Source organism: Peromyscus leucopus, chromosome 4 (assembly GCF_004664715.2).
Source record: "Peromyscus leucopus breed LL Stock chromosome 4, UCI_PerLeu_2.1, whole genome shotgun sequence".
Taxonomy (NCBI): Eukaryota; Metazoa; Chordata; class Mammalia; order Rodentia; family Cricetidae; genus Peromyscus; species Peromyscus leucopus.
The window spans coordinates 127,227,682-127,252,985 of NC_051066.1; the positions used below are offsets into that span (position 1 = coordinate 127,227,682).

Genomic DNA, 25,304 nt, shown 5'->3' on the forward strand with positions numbered 1-25,304 from the left:
CCAGGCCAAGGCCTTATCTGTGTGCGTCTGAGAGCAGCGGTCCGTCTGTGTACCGGGGGCTGCTTGCCAGTCTGTCCTAGGGACATTGGCACTGGGGGTCATGTGGCTGTGGGATGGCAGGGATAGGGGAAGCTTTGGGACCCCGGCTGGAGTGGTCACGGCCATTTTTGAAGCTACAGAATGGGCCGAAGAAGCCATTTCAGGACTCCTGGGAAGAACTGGAGTATTCTCCCCGTGCTAGGCAGGATGTGACTGGGATCCAGGTGGGGATTCTAGATCCCGTACCTGATCCCAGACGGGCAGAGAGGCCCCAGCCCTACCCGGCAGGGCCTGGTGTGGCGTAGCCAGCCAGTGGCTGGTTCCATCTGTGTTGGGTGCCATGGTGAGTTCTCACCGACGCCAACACACGCAGAGAAAGGACACGGTACAAAGACGCCAGGCCGAGGGGCTGCGCGTGTGTTCATGCTTTAATTCAGAGCTGTCTGCTACAGGCACAACTCTGCCCGAAGAAAAAGACAAAGGAGACCGCGAGTCAAGACCCCTCCCCACGGCCCCCCTCCTGTGTCCCCCTGAAGTTCCTGTCAAGGGAATAGCCTAATGTGAGCGTGCACGGTGGCCTATTTGTGTTGTCATCTAGTTCAGAGGGGGCTGTGAGTGCCCTGGGTGGAGGCCCCTCAATAGCCTTTGGCCCTCGAGCCTGGGATCTGCCGTCCGGATGCCTGTGCAGGTGGGAAGGGGTCTCAGTGAAAAGCTATGTAGGCTACCTGCTTGAAGACATTGGTTGTGAACTCTGCTCAAGGCTGCCTCTGTTTAGAAGTCCTCACCGAGCCCTGACAGAGGGCTCCAGAACGAAGGAGCCACTACTTCAAGCCACTGCGCTCCAAGGGTTCAGTAGCTCTAGAAGGTAGTTCCGGGGACACTTCCTCAAGGCCTTGTTAGCTCTGACTGGAGGTGGGAAAGGAGCACCCTAAACATTTCTGCTCCAGGAGCCAAGGGCAAGAGGGCAAATCGCAGCCTGTGGGGGCTGGCCAACTGGGAGGAAAGGGGGAGCTTTGGGGGCGAGCATCAAAGGGGGAGCCTGGCCCAGTCCCACCTTGCTCTCAACCTCCTCCTCCTCCAGATCTGGAACCAGCAGGCTGCTGAAGTGTCTACCTCCAAGCCCGCTTCCTGGGATTGCACAGGATTGCAACCCCTCGGCACAGGTACGGGACTCTGGGCTTATATACACTTAGGAGCAGGACCTGTCCCCCAGCCTGCGGGGATCCAGGGTCATCCAGGGGCTGGGTAATGACCTGCTCGCTCCACTGGCAAGGAGCAGAGCTCTTCCGATAGGCAGAACTCACAAAAGAGGACCCCTGCGGTAGGCGAGGCAGGGCTAGGGTCCGAGCAGGAGCAGGGTGAATGGTCGGCTTCACTTACTGCCTCCACAGACCTGGACGCTTTACAATGGCTTCTCCGGCAGCGGGAGCAGAGCGGACCACAGTCCTAGCCCTGCCCAAGTCCACCAAAACACGAGACACGACAAGGCGGCCCAGACAGCAAGACATGGAACAGAGGGGCTGCGAAGTTGGACTAAATGCCAATGGTGAAAAATATATGGATTTTATGTTGTCAAATATAGTTCATACATTTATTTTCTCAGCAGAGCTTCGACTGTTGCTAAGGAGACATATGGAGCTCCATGAGTGCACGGCGCAGGAGGCTGGGTCCGAGGCCAGTCCTGGCTTCACTTTGGATCAGTTTTATCCCCTGTCTCTCCATGGCACCACCCCAGTGTCCTATGGGGCAGCCCCAGCGAGGCCTCAGGCATTTGGGTTTGGATCAGCCGGGGTAGGGGTGCTCCACCAAGGATGGCTGGTCTGAGGCCCCAGCCAAGGTGGGGGAGTTTTGGAGGCACAAAGCGCGTGGCAGAGGGCTCTTGCCCTGATGGCTAGGCTGGCTGCCCACTCCCAGTGCATGCAGGTGCCCTTGGGGAGGGCACAGAGTGGAGGGGCAGAACTCAGGAGTCAAGTAGTGGCTACCGGGGCATCGGTGAGGGCAAAGTGACCTTAGCAGAGAACCAGAGAGGCTCCCATGCCAGAGAGTGAGATGCAGGCTTCTACCAACTCCCTGGGCGGGGGCCAGTCAGGTAGGTATGACCTCTCTGGGAAGAGGGAGGTGAGGATCAGGGCATCTTCCCAGGCTGACTGGACCAGGAGCATCCCAGGCGGGCTCCCACCACCTGGCCATGCCCCCGATTAGGAAGCACACTCAGGGGACCCTGCTTTGGCATGGATAGGCAGATACTGTGGCTTCAGAACCCTATCTGGAGATTCCTCCAGATGGCCACCTTCCTCTGGAGACAGCTGGGTCAGAGATTCAGAAGTCCTCATCCCAGAGAGCAAGCAGCCTGGGGGTTCTGGGATGGGCAGGAAACCAAGACCCTAAGGGAACCAAGAGCAAACATAGGCAGGGTCTGAGGACGAAGGGCCTGGGGCAGGCGGCCTCTGACTTTCCCAACTCGCTGAGGCACCTCTAGGCTACAGATGAGATGACTCATCTCAGAAGGCAAACGGCTCCTAGAGCTGCTGGCCTTGCCTTCTCTGTACTGGCGCTCCCTCCCAATCCCATGATTACTGTGTCAGGACAGTGATGGGCACTGGACAGCTCATGAAGATCTAACACACCCAGAAGCCAAAAGGAAAACAGACTGTGGGGAAGGCCTGGAGGACAGACAGACAGACACAGAATCTACCCTGCCCTCTGCCCCTCCTGCCTGAGCTGGTCATGCCAGCTGGATCACACTTTGCATCCCAGGGCAAGGGAGGAGGAGAGGCTGGAACTTCAGTGGGACTGGGGCAGCCAGACCCTGCTTGGAGTGCTTCTCTGCATTTGGGGTCCTGGCTGCCTCCATCTGAGGAGGTAATACTGGTCCAGGAGCCTGAGGAGGGCACAAGGGGTGGCGTGGGAGAGAAGACATGGAGGTGGACTGAGTGCTGGAAAGGATGCAAGGAAAAGGAGGATTCCCCAGATCAACACAGCCGGAGACTCTCTGAGCAGGGCCTGCCTTGTCTGAAGTCCGGGCGGCCAGAGGGGCCAGAGGGGAGCTCTTCCCAGTTTCTCCCTCTTCAACTGGCCACCTTTTCTCTTGAAGCTTTGGGATGCCTTTCTGAATCCCTGACACTATTAACATGTGGGGTGGGGGCACTATTCCAGACCTGAAAGTAAATGAGAGGATGCCCATGGGGATGGGGGAGGGGTGGGCAGCAAATGGCATCCTACAATCAGTGGTCAGGCTGCCAAAAGTGGGAGCTGGCAGCCTCCTCAGAGCTGGGAGCCGCCCGCTGAGCTGGAGCCCGGCTGGCTCAGCGAGCGGCAGCTGATCCTACGGATGGAGTGCAAGGCCACTGTGCAGCAGCCCCGCAGCAGGGAGCTGATGTTGTAAATGGGCTGCCCCTGGCGCCGCTGGGAGCGGCAGAGCCAGGCCACTGTTGGCACAGCTGGCACCACCACAGCCAGCAGATCCACAATGTAGTGGCGGCTCCAGTAACTCTTGGGTTCCTTGTCGGTGGCAGCTGCCTCCTCCTCCTCTTCCACAGGACACACCACGCTCACTGGCAGTCCCGGGTTGGAGTTGGCCGCAGGCCGGTGTGTAGCTGGCCCACAGGTGATGGGCTCTGGGGCCTCGGGTTCGTCACCCACTGTCACCACCACTGCTGAGTTGGGGTCTCTGGGCCCTGAGGGGTAGGGATCCAGCTCTGAGTGCCTGTCCTTGGGGACTGTCCCACACACCTGAGCCTGGCCTACTTTCTCCAGGATGGTGTCCAGGTCAGGCTGGTACTGCACGAAGTCTGTCTGGATGGCCCGCTCCTGCATGCAGCTGGCTTGCACGCCAGCCTCCATGCCGCACAGCAGCTTCTCGTAGGTGTTGCTGGCAGGGAAGCGGGGGCCCAGGTTGAAGGAGCTGTGCAGCGAGGCTTCCTCGAGGCCACAGTCCACTCCTGACGACAGCAGGCTGCTGGCCTCCAGGGCGTCCGTCCGACTCAGTGTGTCGTCGGCAGCGACGAAGCCACTGTCGGCTCCGTCCTCAGCAGAGGCGCTGGAGGGATCCCCTGGCTGGCGGTCCCCACAGACAGCTGGGTCACTCAGCTTGGTGTAGGTGGAGCTGCGGGTGAGGGAGCGTGCAGGGGACCCGCCAGCCGACTCCCCAGTTCCGTCCTCCTTGGCTACCCCATTCTGGGCTACCTCCATGCTGTGCAGGAGTGTCTCCAGCTTCTTGTTCTGGATGTTGATGTCCACGAAGTACTTCTGCAGCCCCTTGTCCTTGTCAATCAGGTTGTTCTTGACAGTGTCGATGACCTGCTTCAGCTGCCTGATCTCCTTGCGGGCCTCCTTCAGAGCCAGCTGGGCTTCCACGCGGTGGCACTCCTCCTCAATCCAGTCCTCCTGCATGCGGGACAGCTGGGTCTTCAGGTCATCAATCTCCGTGTCCCTGTGAGCAAAGGAAACACACTTGCTCTACGGCCTGCCCTCCTCCCTGTCATTGCTGCTGGGGAGAGGCAAGGGGGTGTCGCCAGACACAGATGGCCCCAGAGCAGGGCGGCTCGGAGCTAGAGATGACAGTAGGAGATTCAAAGCGTCTTCTTCCTCCCATCCCACAGGGAGGAGGAAGGGTGGGTGGAGGAGCCAGGGGCCAAGACAGGAGAGGCTCCCTTGAGAGGGAGAAAAAAAGGCAGCAGGAGCCACATTGCTGTGGGATGTTCTGTATGTCAAATGTGTTGCTCTGATTGGTTAATAAATAAAAAACTGATTGGCCAGTAACCAGGCAGGAGGAAGTATAGATGGGACAAGGAGGAGAAGAATTCTGGAAAGTGAAAGGCTGAGGCAGAGAGAGACTGCCAGCTGCCGCCATGACAAGGAAGATGTAAGGTACCGGTAAGCCACGAGCCACGTGGCAAAGTATAGATTAATAAAAATGGGTTAATTGAAGATATCAGAACAGTTAACAAGAAGCCTGAGCCATTAGGCCAAACAGTTTAAATAATATAAGCATCTGTGTGTTTATTTTATAAGTGGGCTGTCGGACTGCCGGGGCTTGGCGGGACCCAGAGAGAAAACTCTCTAGCTACACCACATCCCCATGTCACTGCTAAGCCACGCCCTTCACGTCATCACCTCCAGAAGACACTACCCAGATCCTTAATTGATGAGCCCATTGCTATAAAAATGTAATAAACTCTTAATGCAAAGCAGCAAACTTGAGAGAGGGGTATGATTTCCTACTGAAGCAGCGTGTGAGTGTTTTAAGTGGAGAGACATTTGTCCCCGGACCCCCAGGGAGAGAGGGGACGGTGACGAGAGAAACGACAGCCTTTGGGGTTGGTGGGGCAGCCGATGACTTTAGTGTTCCTCTTGCAGAAAGACCAGAAGTGAAAGGAGTCAGAGGAGGGGTGGGTGGCTCTCTTGTATGCATGCTAGAAGCTTCTTTGTATTTACTGTCAAGAGGAGAGGCTGAAGAGATGGATGGGGAATGCAGTTACAGCCAGAAGGGTTGCTCCAGCAACAGAACAGCAGCGAGGCTTCCACCCGGAAAGGCTAAAGCCTTTCAAGTCGCTGAGTCCCAGATGGACCCGGGGGTGATGAAGAGGGAGGTGGTTAGGGAACCACGCCGCAGTGGCCAAAGGGAAAATCAGGGTGAGACTCGGTGGACACTGACGGCAGGCAGTGGGAAAGGCGGACACTCACGGGGCTTGCCATCCTGTGCAGGCACTCTTTTTCAGGACCACCTTAGCGATGGGATCCACATGGGACATCTCAGCTGGAAGCCTGGCTTATGTGAATAAACCACCAATGGCATGGCTACCACTAGGGGGCTTCTGAGCCTAGCAGAGTGACTGCACCACATAAGGAACCACAGATTTTCCAAAGTTACATTGGAAATCCCACTGGGGAAGAGGCTCCGGAGGTCAAGCAATATCCTCTAGGAGGGTCTGACCACGGTATAATTCAGCAGTGGGCTAGAGGAGGGCAGTGAACTGGAGCTACCTAAGTGGCATCAGCAGGCAGATAACAGCCATGGGGTCCTTGATCTCCCTCCTCTTCCTCAGGGTGGAGCATCTCCACTTCCCACTGGTACCCCCCTGCCCCCCGGAAGGTGAGTCTGTAAGAAGGAGCTGGGCATGCTCAGCTTAGCCACCCCTATGCTTCTCTCCTTGGAGCTAGCTAGACCTCAAGGACAATGGTGTCCCCAACCTGAGCTGGCCTGGAGCTATAGGAATAACATGTGAACTGTATCTTAAAGGAAGGGGCCAGCAAGGATGCAAGATGGAAGAAAAGACACCTCAAAGTGTGGGAACACAGTGTCCACAAGCACAGAGGGGGTTGTCGAAGCACATGGTGGCTGAGAAGTAGAGGGAAGGCTGGCACAGGAAGTGTGGATATTAAATAATACCTGGAGGGTGGGAGGAGAGAGGCGGTATGCCAAGGCGGGCCTGCTGCGGGCCTTTCAAAGGTAACAGTGGTTGGGGATGAGAGGATGTTCTGTCAAAAACAGGTAGATGGCCTACATGCCACTGCTGGCTGGTCCAGAGAAGAAGCTGGGAGGTGGGCTTCTGGCTCCTCATGGACATCAGTGCCAAAGGGCGATCAGACCCTGAGCATCACTGGGAAGAGGGCAGGAACCCAAAAGGGAAACCTTAAATCAAGGATGGTGGAGCCCACAGATCACCCCGACCTCTGAAACCACAACAGACCCAGTCTGGACTGGTAGAGTCCGGTCATGCATGCTGCACTATAGCATGTCCCGAGATGGATGGAGACAAGAAGACCGATGGGTGATTGGAGAGGATGGGGAATGACTGCTAAGGGGAAGAGGGTGGCAAAAGGAAGTATCAGAGTGCAGAAATTGTGGTAGTGACCAACCAATGACTGCTGCAGCCTGAGACTCATACCGTGAGAGGGAACTCACCCCCGAGGGCCAGGACCCAGAGGGGACATACCCGGAAGACAGGATAGAACCAAACATGACTGACAAAAAACAAAAAAAGTCAATGAAACGATTTCTAATGATATTCTGCAGTACTCATAGACTGATGCCCAGCCCAACCGCCATCAGAGAGGCCACCCAGCAACTGATGGGAACAGATGCAGAGACCCACAGCCAAGCATTAGGCCAAGCTTGGGAATTCTGCAGAAGAAGGGGAGGAAAGATGGAAGGAGCCAGTGCGGTCAAGGGCACCACAAGAAAACCCACAGAACCTACTAACCTGGGCTCACAGGGGCTCACAGAGACTGAACGGACAACCAGGGACCCTGCATGGGACTGACCTTGGCCCTCCGCTTAAGTTACAGCCGTGTAACTTGGTCTTCTCGTGGGACCTCTAACAGTGGGAGCAGGGGCTGCCTCTAACTCTGTTGCCTGCTTTGGGGACCCATTTCTCCTACTGGATTGCCTCTTCCAGGCTTAAGAGAGGAGATGGTGCCTTAGTCTCACTGCAACTTGATACACCATGGCTGGCTGATAACCATGGCAGGCCGGCCCTTTTCTGAAGAGACACAGAGGAGGAAGAGTGGGTGTGCCGAGGGAAGAGGGGGAGCGGAGGGGGGAGGGCGTGAGGAGGGAGGGGAAACTTTGGTTGGGATGTAAAAACAAACCAACAAAAATAAACACCACCACCAACAACAAAGAGGTATCAGACTGTGGAAACTGAGAACTCTGTGAGGGCACTACACACCATCCAGTGGTTAGAAGGGCCAGTTCTGTGGCACGTAGAGTAACTTCCGGTGGGTGTAAAAGCTGCTGTAGAAGCAAAGAAAAGGCGCCGTGGGGATGCCTGCCCTGAGCTCTAGTGCCCTGCACAGCTTGGTCCAGCTCAGAACAGACACGGCTCAGAGGAGGCTGGCAAAGGTGATCAGAGATGAGGACCCCACCCTAATACAGGGTTTTTGTTGTGTGTTGTGACAGGGTCGCACTATGCATTCCAGGCTGTCCTCAAACTGACAATCTTTCCTCAGCCTACTGGGTGCTGGGGTGACCCCCATGTGCCATAGTGCTCAACCCTTTGAAGTGTGGCTCTTAAAGATGAAACCACCGGGAGGGGGCAGCACCAAGTGTCTACAAGGACCTGAGAATGAGCACAGCTGGACCTGAGATCCTGGGAGACCCCCAGGCTGAGCCGGACCTCAGCCAGAGCATCTCCTGATCGTCTATCTTCTATAGGGAGGAAGCAGACATGGAGGAAGGCTTATAGGCCTGGTCCGATGGGCTAAGACCTCTGTGTAGAGGCACAGGAGGGTTAAAGGTCTATTTCTCACCCCCAGGGATAAGGGAGCCAGAGAGATGCTCCAGCTCCTGGAGAGGACAGGATCCAGGGGAGAAGCCGCCATCCAAAGGAGGTGCAGGGCTCTGGTCAGTAGAGGATCACAGAAGGACAGTGACTGATAGCCCTTACAGGGACCCTTTCCCACTGGCCCCAAGCACCTGCCTAAAGTAGTCAAGGGGTGTCAGGGGCTGGAGCCTCTACAAATGGGCCCAAGCGAGACTTTGCCGAGAGGAGAGCTCAGGTAGATGGCAGTAAGGCCCATCCCTCCTCCTTCCCAGGGGATGGCCCAGGCCCCTGGCTCTGCTGAGACTGTAGCTAGTTGGTGTTCCCAGGGCTTTCCTTGGCTGCCACTCACCGGTCCTGGAGCCGGTCCTGTGTGTCCTTGAGCCGGGCCCTCAGATGCCGGATGCAGACTTCCTTCTGCTGCAGTGGAGTCAGGTACTGCTCTGGGGTGGGGGGCTTGATGCCATGGTTGTCGCTGCATAGTGTATACTTCATGGAGCGCCTGCAACAGTGTGTCCATCAGAGGGGGGCGGGGATGAGGAGGGCAGGCCGGATCCAGAGCTGGGCCAGGGAGCAGCCTAACTATCTTCAGCTCAGCCTGTGCCACCCGCCCTCCTGGGCAGGCCCTGTGGGCATGGCACAAAGCCAGCCAGCCTTCTGTGAGGTGAGTTTTAATGAAGTTCCTCTGAGTGAAGAGTTGGCTAGGGGACTCACGATACCTCTGCCTAGGGAAGAGGGGACCTCAGGGGGCTTGCGTGTGCTCAGTGCCTTATGACAGCATGTGTGGGGTGCAGGGAAGCCTTTGTCCTACAGACATACACTCTCTTCAACCAGCTTCCATGTAGTCTGTGCTTCCTGAACCCCGGCTGCCTGTCTTCACCAGAGGAGGTGAGATTAGGGAGCAAGGGCAGGTTCCAAGTGGGCCTGGAGGATAAGGACTCACCTGCAGAGGAGGTGACATCTTCCTGGGAGGGAGACACTCCCCTCCCTGCAGCTGAAAGCCTATCTAGCCTAGGGACAGGAATGGGGGGCACAGACACAGGTGTGAAGCCACGGCTGTCTCTGCAGATAGCATGATGCACTCTCCTCACCCACCTCGAGGAACATACAGGACAGGTCTACATTACATGTACACATTGGGAGGCCTGGCCACTCCTTCCTCTCAGGAAACTCATGGTGTCTCCAGCCATGTGCATCTGCACGTCCTCATGGGTGTAGATACACCATTTTCATGCTGCCTTCATAGGTAATTGCCTGGTCCAGGACACCAGCCATGTTTACGTACCCATGCTCTGGGACATGTGTGAGCACACAAATGGACACTTGCTAGGTGTGGACAGTTAGCAGCAGGGCCCTGAGTAGCAGTTGGCTGGACGCCTCCTACAACCAATACAGTGCATCATACCACGCCGTTGTGGAGGAGCCTCCTCCCGGAGGGCCACTGGGTTCAGGGCGGAGGCTGGCCAAGGCTTTCCTAGGAAGGAGAGCTCCCTGATTCCACAACAGACTATGGTTCAGACGGTTCCCCCCACAGCTTCCTGGCTGCAGGATCTGTTCTTAAGAACCTTGCTCGGATCTTGGTTTTAAACCCTGGGAGTGTTCCCACACAGTGGAGACTGGGGCCTGCCATTGTATCCCTCTGCTGCTCCAGGGGCTGGGGACACTTCGCCTCACACAGACGCTTCACAGGGCTGGAAGAGACAGGTCCTGTGGCGGCCCACTGCGGAAGTGGCCGGGTTCAAGGCAGATTTAAAGTTTCGTGGAAACTGTGTCATGTTTACTGTAGACTGTGACGTGTTAGAGAGAAGGTGGCGGGGGGGGGGGGGGGAGGGCAGATCACACAGCCTCTCTTCCACCTTGCAAGGGTCAAGGGGTGGCGTGGTGGCTGCCTGGGCTTTCACACCCTGCTCTAAGATCTCCCTAAAGGAGAAGCAGCCATACAGCCTCCTCCACTCGGACCTGTATCTGTCCCGCCCTGCAAGGGATCCGGCAGGAGAACACACACCTGTGTCAGTGAGGCGTTCTCAGCCGGGCAAGAGGTGGAAAAGCCAATGCTGAACTAGTGAGAGCGAGGGTTAGAGTGAACGTTCTCATGTGCTTTCGCGGGCGGTTTTTCCAAGATAACATTTAACACATGTTTACCAGTAGCCTCCCGCCCCACGTGTATGATGTATTAAAAAAGAGAAATGTGATCATACACATCTTGATAGAGATGGTGGCTGCAGTGAGGCCCTTAGACGGTACTCTCCTGCCCCTCTCCAGGGGTAGCAGGCCTCCTGTTGGACAACAGGACTTCTCTACAGGTGCTCAACTTGCAGTTCGGGACTGCCCCAAGGGCTTCAGATGGGAGATGTATTACAAAACTGTTACTAATAGAAGAGTCTGTATGCTTCCAATTCCATGCTTTCAAGATATAAATCGCTTAGAAAAGCTGGGCACAGGTCCTGCATATGACTGTTACCCACCGTCCACACCTTGGTGGGAAAAACTGAGATCTGTGGCTTTAATGGCTCTGGACATCACTGAACACAGACGACATCTCTGCTGAGAGGAGCAGGACACGGCTTGCAGGGAGGAGCTTGACTGTGGGTCTGCAGTTAGGATTCACCCCCTGTCCATAACCCTCAAGCCTCACTATGGTCCAGGACATACAGGCAGTGCGCAGATCAACTCGCTGGCATCTGTGTTATTAGCTCCATTTTATAGACAGGAAAGCCCGAGGCTCCCCACAACCCCCTAGTGCCTACATGTATTCCAGCACCCAGGAAAGAGGATGCCACACCAGCAGTACCCTGACTCTAACCCCCTGGATAGAATCAAGGACCCACAGCTCTTCTTTACCTGCCCTCCAGTGTGACCCTGCATTTCAGGTCTCTGCCTGCTGTATGTAGACCATAAGTTAGCACGTGCCACACTTGCAGCTCATCACCACGACTAGCTGTATCTGAGACAAATGCCCCACATCCACCTAGTCCTTTCCTCTTTGTTTGGGGTGGCGCCATTGGGAAAGAAACACTAATCCTCTCTGAATTAACTGGATATGTCGCTAGTGAGTCACGTGACCCAATTCTAACCAATGAAATCGGGGCGAAATTTCACAGGGCAAGTGTCCCTTCTCAGAGCCACCAACACAAGGGGGTATCGTCTTCCTTACTGACGGGATGGCTGGTGGCCCAGGAGCCATCTTGGAATAATTAGGACAAAAGGTGCTCACATGGATGGTGACCAGGAACAGGTGGGGTCTGTGATGTTTCAGGAGCTGCCTGTCTCTGTCCCTGACATCTCATCGCCAGTGCTCATGTCCATCTTACAGAGAGGAGCCAAGGCTCAGAGGGGGCGCCGTGACATGTTCTAGGCCACAGCCAGTAAGAAAGCTAGAGTTGGGACGTCAGAACATGGTGCTGCTCCCCCCATCTCCTGGGCACCAGGTTCCCAGGCGGCCGGGCCTGGCTGGGAGGAGGAGCGGGTTACCTCGGTGTGGGGCTGCTGTCGCTGCCCTTGCAGGAGCCAGAGTTGCTGCTGCTGCTGAGGGAAGAGGTGCCGTAGGCGTCCCGCACACTCACAGGTGGAGAAGTACGCCTGGAGGCGGGGAGAAGAGGCAGCTGCTCATTCTGGCTGGCGGGCAGCTGTGGGCACTGGGCGAACACTGCCAGGCCACTACGGCCTAAAGTGCCCCCGCTTCGGGTTCACCGCAGGGAAGGAAGGCGGCGGCGGGGAGGGACACAGACACACACAGACAAGGGTGACAGAACACAGTAGAAATCAAGATAGAAACCGGAAGGTGGCTGACCCTCCTAGCTCCCCAGGGTCAAGAACAGAGGCTAGACATGGCTGTGGACAAATGGCGGGCCCCGGGGTCTCTTAGCCCCGGGAAGGCTATCCATGCGTGAACGGAAACAGAGGGGAGTATCGTGGGGCAGACAGGAGGGGACTGGAGGAGGGACCCACGGGGTGACAGTCAAAGGAGATCTACTGCAGGGACCATAATGGCAGGGCTGGTGCTGATGGGAACCTTCAGATAACTCTTACATCCACCATGTCATTTAGGTCCTTAAATAGTTCCTGGAGGTGGCATGGATCAACCAGCCTATTTTAAGGATGGGGAAACCGAGGGCGCGATTTGCTGAGAGGCACATGGCAAGTCTGCTGCAGATGAAGACAAAGCCGAGCCTCTGAAGCTCAGGCTCTAGACAAGGGAGAGACTCACTCACCTGCGAGATCCAGCAGAGGCCCGTCTACTTCCCTGCAGGGACATGGCCATGAGGCTGCGGGTCCTGGTTAGCGGTGGGATGGGCGGTGTTCCCGGGGCTGAGGAGAGAGGGCGGGTTGTGGGGGGCGTAGGGAGGGCAGGGCCGGGCCATGTCATCCTCTCACTGGGGCCACTGCCTGGCATGGCTTCTCCTCTTGCCCTTCGGCACGACACCCCAGAATCAAGCGAGGACCTGTGGGCTAGGCTGCGGGCGGCCGCCTCCGCCAATAAATTCAGTGGGGCTCGGCACGGACTGCTAACCCCGGTTTAAAGTCTCAGTTAGTTTTCAGAGCCTCATGGGTGGCTAGAAGTCATCAGTCCAACCCCAGATCTTCCAGGTCAGTGAAGGCACCCAGCGGGTGAAGAGCCCACCACGGTCACGGGGACAGCGGGACAAGGGTCTCCTGTCCACCAGTGCAGCAAAAGGGTCTTCTACTCTACCAGCCAAGCCTGCTTCTCCCCAGGTCCCTGCCCCTCAGAGCCCGCCTCCCACTTCCAGGCCTCCCTCTGTGGCAGGGGCTGCAGGTCGGAGGACCCCTGGTGCAGGAGTAGGAGCCCCAGATTAGGCCGGACTGGTCTCGCCGACCATCACCTTCCCAGTTGGCACGTGGTTCAGGGCTTCCTGGCTACAAAGGAGACAAGACAGACGGACATACCAGCACACGTGTAGAAAGATCAATGGATACAGACAAAATAGGTCATTCCAAGATGTGTCACACACATGTCCATGTACATGCTCAAGCGCCTGCTCCCAAGGCAGGACAAAGCAGCCAGGCCCTCTGACTCTCATGCTGCATACATGCACGCAGGCTAGACTCTTGTCATATAAACGTGCGTGTTTATTTTAGCACATCCCAGGAAAGTGAGCACAGGCTTGATGCACAGGAGGCCAAGGTCAAGAGAGCAGAAGCCCTCCCTAGTTGCTGAGTGTCCTACCGTGGGTGGGTCTAGCAAGAGGCATTCACATGCCCAGGAGACTTGAGAAGGGGGCTGGTGGACTCAGGCCCACTGACTCCTGTGCTGGGTCCTTAGGATGTTCTTCTGAGCAGGGACTTGAGTGTCAAGGACAGCTCTGCAGGATGTCTTCAGGGATGTGGGGGAGGGAGAGGCCCCATGCAGAGGGTGTAACTGTCTGAGATCAGGGCTATACTAGACATCAGCCCAGAGCTCCCTGGATCAATGGAGAGAAATCTAGGTTTTCTATAGCCAGTGGGTAGTTTTGAGCCAGCTCTAGAGGTCATAGCCCCTGACTCCACGTTCAGAGAAGGAACTGTGGACGATAGCCTGGGAAAGCTTAGTTGAGAATGCCATGCCCTGGACTTCTGCTCATGCTGGGGGAGAAGCAGCCGCCAAGCTAAGCCCCACCGCACACCGGCCCGTGCTACACGATTACGTACATTACGCCATTGACTTCTCCCAACAACCCTATGAGGAAGGCCTGAGATTAGTCCCCCCTTATAAATAAGGAATTAGGGCCACCATGAGCAAAAGGACTTGCCCAAGTCACACCCCAGTTGCGTGGCAGGACCAGCATTTGAACCAGACCAGCATCGGATACTGAGATCTCAAACCCCAGAGTTCCTGACCCAGGGACTACCTCCTTCCCACGTAGGGTCCCCAGGAGCTTGCTCCTGGACAGTAGTGGGGCCATCTCCTGAGTGGACAAAGGCACTACTCAGATGGCCAGTTTCCTGGCTGCGACACAGAACACGGCCCGTTCCCCTAGAGGGCCTGGACACAGCCCGCATTGTCTGCCCAGAGGTGTCAGGTACTGGGCTGGAAGAGCCGCTGACACTATGCCCGTCACCTGAGCTGCCCAACCAGCTCGGCACCACTTCTCCTCCACCAGTCTCAGTCACCCAAGAAAAGCCTCTGGAAACAACACCAGGGCCAGACCCACAGTAGAGGCTGTGGGCAAGCACAGGGTGGGCATCCGTGGGCTGCATACCTGTCCAGAGAGGTACGCAGGGTCCCTGCCTCATGGGCACAGGAGGGTCTTGTGGGAGCAGCTGGAGTGGGGTAGGGAGGGGGCAGTGGCCCTTGCTCATGCGTGGACAAATCTTAGAGGACAACCTGCCGCACAGCGAGTCCCTCCGAGGTCAGGTGGCCTGCTAGCAGCTTTCTTTCATTCGGGCCCTTGCTAGTCCATGTCACCCTGGCTTCACTGGCCACGCTCCCATCACTGCTTGCCTCTTGGCTTTAGGCTGGCTCTAGCACCTTCCACAGGCCTCACCTCCCGGATAGCTTCTCTACCACAGCCAGCTTGGGTGAACATGGCTGAAGAGCTGGCGGAGGCTAGGTCTTGGGAGGCAGGTGAGAAAGGTGAGATGGGAACCCCATGTGGCCCCGGTACAATGCAAGCTTTGTCCCTGCTGTCCCTGCTACTACCTTGCTTGGCAGCCCCCTTCACCCCCCTCTTGCGTTCTCTGTTCCTTCCTCCCTGGCTGTGGGTGGGAACGGGGTGGTATTTGTACCCGGACGCAGCTGACAGTCTCCTGGGAGACCAGAAGCAGCCATTAATTCAGGCCAGAAGTGGAAGTGCCATTTCCCCTGCTGGGATGGGACCTCACAGGCAGGGGCCCTCTTGGGAAGGCAGAAGTCACCCAGGCCCACAGGGCACCTCCTCTTCAGGATCCTGCTCAGGGGTCCCAGTGTGTGTCCTGTGCCCTCTTGGCTCCGCCCCCTCATCATAGCCCTGGAGAGGAGGCATGTTGCCATGACATTTATCGCCACGCCGCCGCCTGTTCAGCCTGGAGTCCCACAGGCCTGTCCCCAGGCAGCCACTTGGAAAAGAAGCTGAAAGGAAATCCTAAGCCACGGGAGCAGGGCCAACAATCTCTCATCCCTTCAACCCCAAGGAAGCCTGTCCCTCTCACACCAGTTCCCTCTGTTTCCCCATTGTGCACACTCCATAGCAACCGCACAAACATCTGCCTCTCAGATTGGTCGTTCCCATGCTTAATGCTGCCGAAGGGCCTAAAATGGGGAAGGAGAGCTGAAAGGATGCAGAAATGGGGTCCAACAGATGTGGGGTTGAATTCTGGTTCTTGTACTCTTTGCATGCCTCATCGAGTCTGGCTACTGCTGGCTACTGCAGCCTTTCCTCCGCCATGGGCTGCACCTCCCCTCTGGGTGCTGTGAGAGTAACATGCAGCAGAGCATGGGTATGGCATGGATGGGTGCTCTGTCACACAGGAGACGCTAAACGAACAGGGACAGACAGTGTTCTGGAAGTAAACAAGTGAAGTGTGAGATGACCTTCAAGGAGGAGACACAAGACATTTTGGTGGCCTCAGGAAGGCCAAGAAAAGCCTCTTCCAACCAGAACCTCGTGTTGGGTCTGGAAGGATGAGTAGGAGTCCGCCAGAGGGAAGGCCGGGGCAGCATGGCCAGAGGCTGTAAATAACTCAACAGTGGCTTGGACGCTTGGTGCCTGGTGAGGCACAGTGGCGGTGAGGCTACAAGCCGAGACGGGGCCAGGCCACAGGCTCACAACCTGATCAGCCAGGGTCTTGTCCAGAGGGCCACAGGGAGCCACAGATCTGTTCCACAAAGGAGAGGAGGCACATGTGAGAAAGCCCTGGGTGGGGAGCCCTCTAGAGTGTGCTGGGAAAGGACAGGACCAGAGGGAAGGAGACCAAGTTGGGTCTTCCAGGGGTGAATTTAGGAGGGCATGGGTCTCGGCAGCATCAGGAATAACAGAGAAAGGACCTGGACCCTGTTTGGAATCTATCAGAAGCTCATGGTTATGAGAGAATAAAGGGAAAACACTTAATCTGGTGATCAAGTTCTTTCCACTTACAACAGTCTCCTCCTCCTCTTCCTCTTTTTCTTCTCCCTCCCCCTCTTCGCATGCTCGTGTGCACACATATGTTTGTGTGTGTATGCACGTGTGTGTATGTGTGCAACGGGAGCTCTGCTTGACAAAGCACCGCCATCTCTCTGCTTGAGCTCTCTGCCAGCCTACAGCATCCCCAGGACTGTGTGTGTTCAGGGTGTGCTCTGCAGCCTTCCTTCAGGGACCAGCCCCCATCCCTTCTTGTCTTAACCCCTTAGCTGAAGCTTCCTGCTGTACTCCATAGGAACAAACACAGTTAACACACAATGGTTCATAATACAATGGCTTAAAAACCTGTGCTAGATCACGGAGCTAGACTAGATGGTCTCTGAGGAACTCCGGGTCCCACATTCTGATTCTAGGGCTGTTTATGAAACAAGGGACTTGCAAATGATGCTTTCTTCTTCAATGACCAGGCTCCTGGGTAGCAGTTTCCCCAGCTCTAAGATTAGGAAGCTGCATCTCTCTTGGGAGATCCTGGCATCTTACTCAACAGGGGAGCAGCCAGGTGGTCAGGTCAACCCAGTATTCTAAGGGAAAGTCCCAGAATATACCTTTGAAGGTCTTTTTCAAAGCATTAGCTATCAACAAAAGAAAAAAAAGCAGCCCTGAAATCCCAGAGAACAGAACAGGCTGAGCTGATGACTCAGCCCCCAACAGCTGTGCAAAGCAGAGCATGGCAACCAGAGTTTGGGGGGGATCGTGTCTCTGCCAAGACAGCAGCAGAACCTGGAACATTCTTCCTAGGCAAACACAGCAACTTGTGCTCCTTGAATGCTAATGCAGAGATGGGAATGGGAATGGGCCAGGACACTTGCCAGCAGCCACCCTCCAACCTTAGACCACTAGGGCGACTCCACTGAGGCGATGGGAAAACTCTGCAGCCTTCAGGTCGGCCTCATCTTCCCCCACCAGCACACTCAAGCCCAGCCTTCCTGTACTTGGGGTGGGGGGCACTTCTCCAGCTCACTTCCTGTCTCTGGCACAAGCCACTCCCTGGATTGAAACCACTCAACGGAGCCATTGAATTCTATGTTCTCACTGTGGCAAACCCAGTACAGTGGCAGGGCTGTTCCATAACTTGGCCAAATGCTGAAGGGGTTCCCAAGGCAACCAGGAAAGGCTGGAGGGCTGAGGCAGCTCCACAGGAAGCCTCCAGTGACAAGTCTCAGATGCCTCAGCACTGGTCTCAAGCCCTGGTCTACACATCACCTAAGAGAACTTAGCTCTGGACTGCTGGGCAGGGTGTGCTCAGGCTTCCTTCTCCATTTCAGCCAATGGGATGCTCGTATCTGTTCTACTTGTGTGCTGATTAATCTTGACTGTCAGCACTGAGGATGAGGAAAGCACCCCCATGCCAGAGGCGGGGCCCCACGGCAGAATAAAAGGGAACAGAATCCGTATGTATGGGTATCCTCTCTTTCTGCCTGTCAGTCTGTCTTTCTCTTCCTCTCTTCCCCTCTCTGGCTGCATGAGGTGAACAGTGGCTTCGTGCCCTCCCTTGTCCAGTAGGCTAACACTGCTTAAGCTGGGCACAAAATGAATCCCGTCCCCACCTTTCATTTTGCTGAGATGTTTAGTCACAGGGACAAAAAACTGACCAACAGAAAGTTTGAAGACTTTTTTCCTGTGTGTGTGTGTGTGTGTGTGTGTGTGTGTGTGTGTGTGTGTCTTCTTCAATGACTCAACCTTATTTTTTGAGACAGAGTTTCTCACCAAATCTGAAGCTCTCCAGTTCATCCAGACTGGCTGGCCAGCAAACCCCAAAAATCCTTCCATTTCAGCCTCCCAGGGGCTGGGATTACAGTGTACACCATGCCCAGCTGGGGGTCCAAACTAGGTTCCTAGGTTTACATGGCAAGGGCTTTACTGACTGGGCCATTTCCCCAGGGCAGAAAGACCATTTTGTTGTTGTTGTTGCTGTTTTCAAATTCTTTACTTTTTTTAATTGAAAGAAATTTATTTTTATTATGTGTATGAGTTTTTACATGTATATATGTGCATCATATGTGTGCCTGGTGCCCATGGAGGCCAGAAGATGGCATTGGATCCCCTAGAATGTAGTTACAAATGGTTGTGAACCACATGTGGGTGCTGGGAACCAAACCCAGAGTAAGACCATATTTTAAAGAAGGATTTGGGGGCTGAGGATGCAACTTAATAGCAGAGGGCTTTCAGAGTATGTGGGGGGCTCTGGGCTTAACCCCAAGCACTGCCTACCCCCAAACAAGAGGGGTGACTACAGGTTAAAAATTCGAGATACAACTTCATATCCACTAGGATGGCTATCAGAAACTCTCCCGCACAGCTGCTAGGGATGCACAGTGGTGATACCCCCACAGAAAACAGCCTGGGAGTCCCCCCACAATGCTAAACAGGACGGCCTTGGAGCCTGCAACTCCACTCCTAGATAGATTTCCCGAGGAATGAAACGGGCATTGACACACTGCACAGGGTTGCTACGAACACTATTCCCAACAGCCAAGGGTGGGGAGCACCCAGTGGTCGTCAGTAGGTGGGAATGAGTGATGCACAGGACACCCATGCACCAGGATTTCAGCCATAGAAGAAATGAGGTAGTGACATGTGCCACAACACTGGTGAGCCTGGAAGACCCTGACCTTAAGGGAGAGAAGCCACATGCAAATAGCACCAAGTGCTGAATGACTCTGTTTACACAAAATACCACCACGGGCAAATCCATAGAGACAGGAGCCACTTAGTGGTTGTCAAGATGGAGGGAAGAAGAAACAGAGAAGCAGCTGCCCTCAGGAATGGGGACTCTTAAGGGGGGATGATGCAGATGTTTGGGGATTAGATAATGGGGTTGGCTACACAATTTTGTGCATGTACTACAAATCTGGGGGGTGGTATATTTTCAAAGGTTGAATTTTATGGCCTGTGAACTGCATCTCAATTAAAAAAAAAACCCAGTCAAAACAAATCCACATAATCTCTATTTTTAATGAATAGTTGCTAAAGGATTGGCATGGTCCATAAGGGAGGGAATGGTCCAGAATGCTCAGCAGTGGCAGCAGGACAAGATAGAAAGCCAGCTCTCTGCCCTCCCCTGAGACCAGAGGCAAGCACAGCATCTAGGCTGCTTCCAAGGAATTCTTCCTGCGCTTCTCTCTAGCCTGGGTAGGACTGCTCCTGTTCTTGTGAACAAAGCAAAGTCCTATCCAGAGACTTCTGCTCTTGCGTCTCCCAACTGTCCCTCCTTTCTACAGCCTAGGCACCGGGCAAGCAGTGCCCTGAACCCTCGGCAGCTCAGAGTCACATTACATGATCACTGGTGGCGATCTGGGGCCTCTCTTCTCTCAAGTACAGCTACTTCAAGCCTTGCGGTAACCTCTTGTCCATACCAGTCTCTTTGGGACCCAACCATGATAATAAAGGGAGAGATAGGCAATTCTTGGGAAATCAGGATGCTTCATCATATCCATCGTTGCCTCTTAAAGGGATCTGCTCTTCTTTATGGTATATACCTGTATATATACCTGTATACCTCTCAGAGTCTGAGAAGGCATGAGCTGAAGTTACAGGTACCCTCTTCCAGGCTGGCTGCCCAAAGACATCTACCAGGGGCAGGGAGCAGTAGGGGAACCCTGGTTCTATTCCTTCCAATGCCAGTTGTTCCAGGATAGACTCTCTGCAGACACCAGGGAGAGGTGTGGGAACAGGGAGGCCATGGTGCCAACTTCAGCTTGGTAGCCAACTTGGCAAATGACTCCTGGCAGATGGAGGCCGCCAGCAGCCCTGGCCACAGCATATGTTTCCTGGGCCTCTGATAGAGCTGTCAATCTCTGCAGCTCCTCCCCTGCCCCTCCTCCTCTCAAGCAGCACAGGAAGAGGATGATGGTGGACCTCCATCTCTGTGGCTTCTCTCTGCTCTTTGGGCCTTGGCTCTTGGGAGCCTGGGTTCTCACTGTTCCTTAGGCCAGCACCCATCCCAAGTACCGGCAGGAGCTAATGTGGTCTCAGAAGCCTAGGATGGAAGACACCTCAGGGAGAATTTGTCACCATTTTATCCACAGAGAAATTAAAATCCAGCAAGGGCAGGTAATTTGTGGTTGACCAGCAAATGGGAGACAGAGTCTGGGCTGATAGCTGGATTCCAGAGAAAGGTCTTCTGCCCATCCCCCACCCATCCCCATTTAAAAGCAAGCCTGAGTTCAATGAGAACAAAGGAGAGATTTTCCAAAGGAAGAAAAAGCTGAGGGGTAAAACAAGTGCTCTACCAACTTTAAGGCAGGTCACACATCACTAGAAGGTGAGACTGAGGCCCAAGGAAGAGGGGATCACTACACAGGACCATGAGTACAGATGGAGTGGTTTAATCCCAAGCATCCTGTCCACTGATTTAAACAGGGAACTTAGGGTCAGTCTTCTTATGGTCAATGAGGGGCAGGTTCACGCTTTGGGAAAAATAAAGACATCTCTTAAGTGAATTAAACATTCAGGAAGAATTTCTGCATAGGATTTGCTGCAGGAGAAGAAACCTACTCCATGGGGGGTCTGTAGGGAGGAACCTGAGAGAAAGCAGAGGCGGTACCTCCAGAACTCACCCAAGCCAAACTTCAAATGCTGTTTTGTTCATGGGGCCTGTGTATCAGGGACCAAAGGGATGCAGAGATGTCAGCAGATCTACCTGGGACCACAGGCCCTTTCCATGGGGACAGCCCTCCACCAATCAGTGATTAGAGAGCCTCCGCCACATGGGGAAGTCAAATCAGGACCAACATACTCCAACAACCGATCTCCCTGATCCCACCAGCTCCTCATTACACTCTAGTCCAGTGATTCTCAACCTTCCTAATGCTGTGACCCTTTAATACAGTTCCTCATGCTGTGGTGACCCCATTATAAAATTATTTTCATTGCTACTTCATAACTGGATTTTGCCACTGTTATGAATCATAATGCAAATATCTGACATGCAGGATATCTGATAATGCAACATCTGTAAAAGGTTCGTTTAACTCCCAAAGGGTGGTGACCTACAGGTTGAGAACTACTGCTCTAGTCCAATGGTCACTTTCTCTTAGCAGAAAACCGGAGACTTGTGACGTCCCCAGCATGAGCAACAGTATCAGAAGGCATGACCCAGCTCATCCTGGTCCCACAAGCACTCAGCCCCTGCTGCTTCTGCTCGGAGCCAGGTCGTATCTGTGTCCCTGAGGCCTGAGGGCTGAGCACAGAGATGCAGCATGGCTCACCCAAGCGTGCCCTGCATTGCCCACGAGTCATGTCTCTCACTGCAGCATCCTCCACCCTCTGCTGCTCTTGCTCATCTGCAGCTGCCAGCTGCCCGGCCTGCTCTGCAGCTGGTCCCTGTCCAGCTGATTGCTGGTGGCATGTCCCACATCATGCGGAAACCTTTCACCTTCAGGAAGATCCTCAGCTTTCAGGAAGGCCCAGAATTGCTCACGCTGCTGGATAAGGGCCAGGGATTAACAAACCCCTCTCCAGAGAAGCTGTCCTGCCACTCAAAAGTCTTTTGTCTCAGGAAGTTTTTTTTTTTTTTTTTTTTTTTTTTTTTTTTTTTTTTTTTTTTTTAAGACAGGGTTTCTCTGCATAGTTTTGGTGCCTGTCCTGGAACTCACTCTGTAGACCAGGCTGCCCTTGAACTTACAGAGATCCACCTGGCTCTGCCTCCTGAGTGCTGGGATTAAAGGTGTGTGCCACCAACGCCCGACTCAGGAAGTTTTTATTCATGGAGAAACCAACTAACTTAACAGAAACAGCATGGTGCTGGGATCAAATGCACCTGGGTTCGGGCTCCTAATGCCTCTGTGTATGTCTAAGTCTCAGGTGCCTTTTCTGTAAATGGGGTTGATTACAGTTGTACATGGAACAGCCCTGAAGAACATCAGCAATAATGCCCGCTCCATGCTGGCAGAGCCCCGACACAGAGGACTCTCTCTAGAAACAGTAGGGACCACTGCACTCATTTACCCGAGTCTATTCTCTTTATAATTATTTCCAACTTATTATTATTATCGGTATGTGTGGGGTGCACGCACTCACACATAGAAGGCAACGTTCAGCAGCAGGGTCTCTCTTTCTACTGTGGGATCCATGGCCAGAACTCAGGTTGTCGGGCTTACAAAACAAATGTTGGTACTTGTTGAGCCATTTCACTGGCACTATTTGACTTGTGTGTGTGTGTGTGTGTGTGTGTGTGTGCGCGTGTGTGTGCGCGTGTGTGTGCGTGTGTGTGCGCGCATGTGCGTGTGTGTACATAGAGGCTGGAGGTTGATATCACGTGTCTCTATCACTCTACACCGTACTTTTTGAGACAGGCTCTCTCACTAAAATCTGGAGCTCACCAGTTGTTTGGCCTGCCTGGCCACCCAGCTTTGGTGATCCCCCTACCCTGTCCCCCAGTGCTGGGGTTACAAAAGTATAACCCCATGCAATCACCATGGCTGGATTTGGTCCTGGGTGCTGGGGATCTGAACTCGGGCCCTCGTGCTTACCTGGAAAACACTTTACTGACTGCTATCTCCCCAGCCACTCTCCTTAGAAACACCTTTCTTGTTTTATATGTGTGGATGGACACGGCTGTGTACCACCTGCATGCAGTGTCCATGGTGTCCAGAAGAGGGCACTGGGTCCCCTAGGACTGGAGTTACAGATACTTGTGAGCTGTCATGTGGGTGCTAGGAACCAAACCCAGGTCCTCTGGAAGAGCAGCCAGTACTCTTAACTGCTGAGCCATCTCTCCAGCCCCACTTTAATGTAGCTCAAATATTTTGATCTTTATCCCAATCCTAATTCTTTCTGTGTGTGCATATGTGTATGTGTGATGGGCATATATGTCATGTGGGTTTGTGCATGTTTGCACATGTGTATGTGTGGAGACAAAGGTTTCTTCCTCAACCATCCTCTACCTTATTTTTTGAGACAGGATCTCTCACTGATCTTAGATCACACCAATTAGGCGATGGTGGCTGGCCAATGAGCTCCAGGGATGCTCCTGACTGTCTTCCCAACACTGGGATTGCAGACACATGGCCACCGCATTCGGTTTTCCCACTGGTGCTGGGGGCCACATGCTCAGCTTGCAGAACATGAATTTTACTGACTGAGCCATTTCCCCAGCCCTCTCAATTCAAAAATCTTAATGTGCAATGTTAGAACAATTTGTACTTCAGAGGTTCCTGAAGCAGTGTGTGTGTGTATGTGTGTGTGTGCGCGTGCGCTGATGTACATACATGTGTGCATATGACAGCTAGAGGTCAACCTTGGGTGTCATTCCTCAGGAGCCATCTATCTTGTTTTTTGAGACAGGGTCTCTCTCACTGGGACTCGGAGCTCCCAGGTTAGGCTAGGCCAGCCAATGACATCTGTTTCCAACTCTCCAGAACTGGGATTATAAATGTGTGTCAGCATGCTCAGGTTTTGACACAGGGTCAAGCTCATGCTTGCAGGCAAGTCCTTTAATGACTGAGCTATCTCCCGGTCCAGCCCCCTCCAAACATTTCTTTCACCTTGGTTCTAGTTGGGGTGGGGCAAAAGAAAAAGAGAAGTCAATAACTGTCTAGCAAACAATGGCACTTCAGGACACTGCCACTTGGGTGTAGGATGGCACACCAAGATTAACGTTCCCGAAAGCACAACTCTCTAGTCTTTCCTCAGGAATCTGTTTTTCTGAGGCTTTCCTTCTATTATTATTCATAGCAACCCCATTGCTCCAGCCTCATCGCATGATTCTCTGACACGCTTCAGAAGAGCTGTGCCAGCCTCCCTTTCCTGCTCAGCATATCCAGAACCCAACGCGTCTCAGAACTGCCAGTGCCCATCCACATACTCAGCCACCACAGTCTGAACACAGCGACCCTCTTAGCCCCTACAACCTTGCAGTGAGAGGGGTCCCTCCCTTCAGAACAGGGATTGGATTGTGGCACCCCTCCAGTCAATGTCTCCCATCTCGGGACAGAAGCCAAGCCCTTACTTTGGCTGATCTAAAGTCTTTTACACCCTTTCCTCTCATCATCTACTGTCTTTGACCTCCGATACTGCTCCCCTCATCCACTATACCTCCTCACACGGCCCCACCTCAGGGCCTTCGCATGTGACAATTCTCCTGCCTGGAATGCTCCTCTCCCACACCTCTGTTCAGCGTTTCCTCTTTCACCCAGGTCTCTGTTCCAAGGGCATCTTTTCAGTGCACCTCATTTATTATGACACAAGCTCCCATATCCAGCATCCCTCTTAGCAACTACTAACATATTTATGCACTTATTTGTCTATTATCTTTATAAGTACCAGGGAAGTGAAGACATATGCCTACTTTGTTCTTGACTGTGTTCCCAGTCCTTAGACTGGGACCCGCAATCTGCCCAGTGTCCGATGCAGACTTGCTGAATGACAGGGGAGTCTGCACTTGCTTGGGGTAATGCAAGCTTCTCAGCCATGGAGACAGCTGGGAATGTTTCGCTCACAGTCCCTTCTGCACACAGTGCATTGTGTGGTGGGTTATCTTTCCTTCTAGGCTGGTTCTACTCCCTGGCAGAGACCTGAGCACAAAACTAATAACTGAATCTTGAGGATAAGAATGAAAGCAGCACTTTTTTAAGGCTGCTGTTTGCTCATGAGGAGTGGATGCCCCACAAGCCTTCTATTCATTCACGCCTCATCTTCGGCAGTATAGGGACTCAGTCCAGAACTCAGAAGTCATTCCAGCTGCAACCCCCCCCCCCCAGTCAAATTACTTCTCTGCTCTTGTAAAATCTAATTAGGTATATCAGCAATCCCTAAGCCTGACCCTAAGATCAACACCTAACAATTATGCTTGCTCTTCATTATCCATGGATTGTATATTTGTAAAGTCACCCACTTGCTGATATTTATAGTCTCAACTCTTCCCTGGTCATTCACAGATAGGCATGGGCAACAGAAAGTTTGA

At 54.0% G+C, this 25,304-nt stretch overlaps 1 protein-coding gene across 6 annotated transcripts in view; it reads right to left on the reverse strand.

Moving 5' to 3' along the window:
• Positions 1-441: 441 nt before the first annotated feature.
• Positions 442-25,304, reverse strand: part of Snph (syntaphilin) — a 43,408-nt gene continuing 18,545 nt past the window's right edge. For 2 of the 6 annotated variants that reach the window (XM_028893451.2, XM_028893448.2), the window contains 5 exons: positions 13,950-13,977; positions 12,515-13,178; positions 11,775-11,882; positions 8,656-8,805; positions 442-4,471 (listed from right to left, as the gene is read on the reverse strand). In XM_028893451.2, the coding sequence (XP_028749284.1) occupies positions 3,304-4,471; positions 8,656-8,805; positions 11,775-11,882; positions 12,515-12,696 (1,608 nt within the window). In that variant the 5' untranslated portion in view covers positions 12,697-13,178; positions 13,950-13,977 and the 3' untranslated portion in view covers positions 442-3,303. Of the gene's footprint in view, positions 4,472-8,655; positions 8,806-11,774; positions 11,982-12,514; positions 13,179-13,949; positions 13,978-25,304 lie in introns of all 6 variants that reach the window. The other 4 variants (XM_028893455.2, XM_028893453.2, XM_028893450.2 and 1 more) reach the window with 4 other exon arrangements.